The sequence below is a fragment of the Myotis lucifugus genome, unplaced genomic scaffold (genome assembly GCF_000147115.1).
Source record: "Myotis lucifugus unplaced genomic scaffold, Myoluc2.0 scaffold_91, whole genome shotgun sequence".
NCBI lineage: Eukaryota > Metazoa > Chordata > Mammalia > Chiroptera > Vespertilionidae > Myotis > Myotis lucifugus.
The window spans coordinates 2,529,793-2,532,835 of record NW_005871139.1 but is presented as its reverse complement, the minus strand read 5'-3'; the positions used below and the strand labels follow the sequence as shown (position 1 = coordinate 2,532,835).

At 43.0% G+C, this 3,043-nt stretch overlaps 1 protein-coding gene across 1 annotated transcript; it reads left to right on the top strand.

Moving 5' to 3' along the window:
- Positions 1 to 1,326: 1,326 nt before the first annotated feature.
- LALBA (lactalbumin alpha) lies at positions 1,327 to 3,043 on the top strand. The gene is made up of 4 exons (XM_006091492.3): positions 1,327 to 1,459; positions 1,789 to 1,944; positions 2,388 to 2,463; positions 2,983 to 3,043. Exons 1-4 carry the CDS (start codon positions 1,327 to 1,329, stop codon positions 3,041 to 3,043), a joined length of 426 nt encoding a protein of 141 aa, XP_006091554.1.

The following is a 3,043-nucleotide window of genomic DNA, read 5'->3' as shown; positions in this document are numbered from 1 at the left end:
AAAATGTATCTCTTTGCTATCAGGACTTTCTCCTCCTCTCTCGGCACTCCAAGATCTCCACACTCAGTTCACTCATGCTACTTCATATACTGGTTACCCATGGTACAGAAATGGGATAAAACCGAGAGGAGTTTTCCCTGATTCCGAAGAGTTGTAGGATATAACAGTTTGCAATGCCTAAGTTTGGAAGTCTTAAATAGTTCAGTTGGGAAGGATACCTCTCTGCAATATAAGAAAGTATGTTTAGAGGATGAGCCTTGGCATGAAGGAGGCTAACAGCCTTTGGTACATGAAGCTTGTTGTCAACAAGTTGAAGGAATTATTCAGACTCAGTACCCTCAACTCCACTTGCTCAGGGGCACTGATCTTAAAGCTCAGACCTAGAATCTGGTTTTATAGGATCCATGTATATCCTGGCCTAATCTTAAAGTGATTGAAGTCCAGTTTTTCTATTGGGTTGGGTCAGGCTATTTTTAATCTACAGAGGCCAACTCTGAGGGTGTCTGCAAGTTTTTATACCCATGAACAAATCTGCTACAAGTTGTTAGTCGTGGGTTTACACAATGTTTTAATTAATGCCAGTGCGGAATCAGGTTTGGGGGTTGGGGGTGGGAGCCTGATAATAGTGCAGAGGATACATAAATATGTACTGTCACACACACTTTTCAAGTTCTCTGTTTTCCTGAAGTAGTAAGTCTCTAGATCCAAGTTATATCTGATTCTGAAAGTCTGTGCTGCCATATTTTATAATCATTCCTGAGCCCTCAGTCATGAACCACTATATCAAGGGACTCTTCCTCAGCTTTGTGCTATGCCTGGGTTGACTGGACAAGTGCTAGTTCTAATCCTGGGATGATGGCATATAATGACATATAATCCTTATACATAATCTGTATGTTTGTAGAGGGAGAGGGGCATTGGCCATGGACGTTTATTGTATGTTCTGATTGCCTCACTCATAATACCCCTGAGGTCTCCTTTGTTCTTGAGGTTGGCTGGGGACATCCTTCTTCCTAGAACCAACCTCACAAGAAAAAAAATTATAAATAAAGCCAACTGCGGAACAGGATCATGCTTGGAACTATCTCTGCACAGAGAAAAAGCAATACCTGGTATGGATTAGAGATTAGGGAAGGGGAAGGAAAAGTGGGTGAAATTACGGAAGGAAGTTGGCAGGCTCAGTGTTTCTGTGTGGCACAACTCATTTTTCTTCATCCTTTTCCTAGAAGTAGGGCTTGGTGCCAGGGCTCATGAGGCTTTCTCCGCAAATAAAAGGAGGTGAAGAATGAGTGGTGCGCCCACTTCAGATTCTTGGGGGAAGCCAACATGATGTCCTTCTTGTCTCTGCTCCTGGTGGGCATTCTGTTCCCTGCCCTTGAGGCCAAGCAATTTACAAAATGTGAGCTGTCCCAGGTGCTGAAAGACATGGATGGCTATGGAGGCGTCACTCTACCTGAATGTGAGTTTTCTGCTACCTTGCTTCATCCCATTCTTCATCTGCTTCTCTCCTCCACTCTCTTTTCCCGCCCCTTTCATCCTTACTTTCATTCAAATATCTAATAACCCTCTTATGTTGATCTATTTACATATTTAGTACATTTATTCTCCTATATTTTCTTTCTCCCATTGTCTGATCTTTTTGGAACTTTTCTTTTGATCTCATCAAGATACTCTGTTGCTTTGCCATATTTGGAGACTTGCTGGAGAGCCATCTTCTCCCTAGGAATACAGGTCCTCATTTATGCTACGCCTGGACATTTCTGTGATACCTTTCTCCTCTTTTCCCAGGGATCTGTAACATATTTCATGTCAGTGGTTATGACACACAAACCATGGTCAATAACAATGGCAAGACAGAATATGGACTCTTCCAGATCAATAACAAACTTTGGTGCAGGGACAATCAGATACAGTCAAGGAACATCTGTGACATCTCCTGTGATAGTGAGTAGCCTCTTTTACCCCGTTTCTCTGTTTTTCTGGAGCCTAGCCCTGGATGATCTCTGGATTCACTGCCTTGGACTCCACATCAACTTTGGGACTTGAATTGAGAATGCTATGTAAGAGGCTTTAGAGTTTTTCATGATCCCCAAATCCCCGAACAGTCCCCTGAAGTTTATGGGTAGATGATCTGAGCTGTCTGGGAGTCTTGAAGTCTGATACCCAGCATTTTCAGAGTAAGTCTTGATGAGGTTGATAATTCCTCCAGACATGCCCCTCAGCTAGGGGAGGCACTAGATTTCTGTATTGGCTTTCTTATGTAGAAAGGCAATAGGCATAAGCTTCCAGAGAAGGACCAGACCTACTAGATCCAGGGAAGAGAAAAACTCATTACGTTTCTGGATAATACTCAGCTCTCTCATTCTGTTCCCTCAAACTATTTCCAGAATTCTTGGATGATGACCTTACTGATGACATGATATGTGCCAAGAAGATCCTGGATAGTGAAGGAATTGACTACTGGTGAGTCCCTATTCTATTTTCTACTTCCCCTTCCCTTTCTTCTTCTCACCCCTTTAGCTCCTGCACCACTCCTCTCCTCTCTATCTTCTGGCCTTTTAATCTAGAATATAGTCTCCAAAGCAACACTCATCGAGCAGATTCAGGTTTCCAAGTTTTAAGCCTCCATCACTCCACTCCTGTTTGGCAATTGTCCTAATAGGAGTTCCTCATAGAAGGCTGAGACCCAACCTCCTTTCAGCTAGACTTGCACATCTGATTCTACTTGTATAGTCCTAGACCCTAAAGTGAACCCTCAGTACCTCTGTATACCTTTTCTAGCCCTGCAATTTTTATTTTATTTTATTTTACTTTATTTTTAAAAAAGGACCCTGCTCCACTAGGTGGGTCATCTGGCTAGGAAAGTCTTTCTGTAATTTTCACCCATACTGTTCCACCTCAGCTATCCTGGGGATAAAGCTAGATGGAAGTTTAAGCTAAGATCCAGTCAGCCAACTTGCCCTGTCTCCTTTCCATTATCAGGTTGCCCCATAAGCCACTCTGCTCCGAGAAGCTGGAACAGTGGCTCTGCGAGAAGTTGTGA

Bases quoted from the DNA above. Each gene is read 5' to 3' on its own strand.
- LALBA (XM_006091492.3), top strand. From the start codon at position 1,327: ATGATGTCCTTCTTGTCTCTGCTCCTGGTGGGCATTCTGTTCCCTGCC. The intron at 1,460-1,788 runs GTGAGTTTTCTG...CTCTTTTCCCAG, and splicing joins AGGCGTCACTCTACCTGAAT to GGATCTGTAACATATTTCAT. The intron at 2,464-2,982 runs GTGAGTCCCTAT...TTCCATTATCAG, and splicing joins AGTGAAGGAATTGACTACTG to GTTGCCCCATAAGCCACTCT.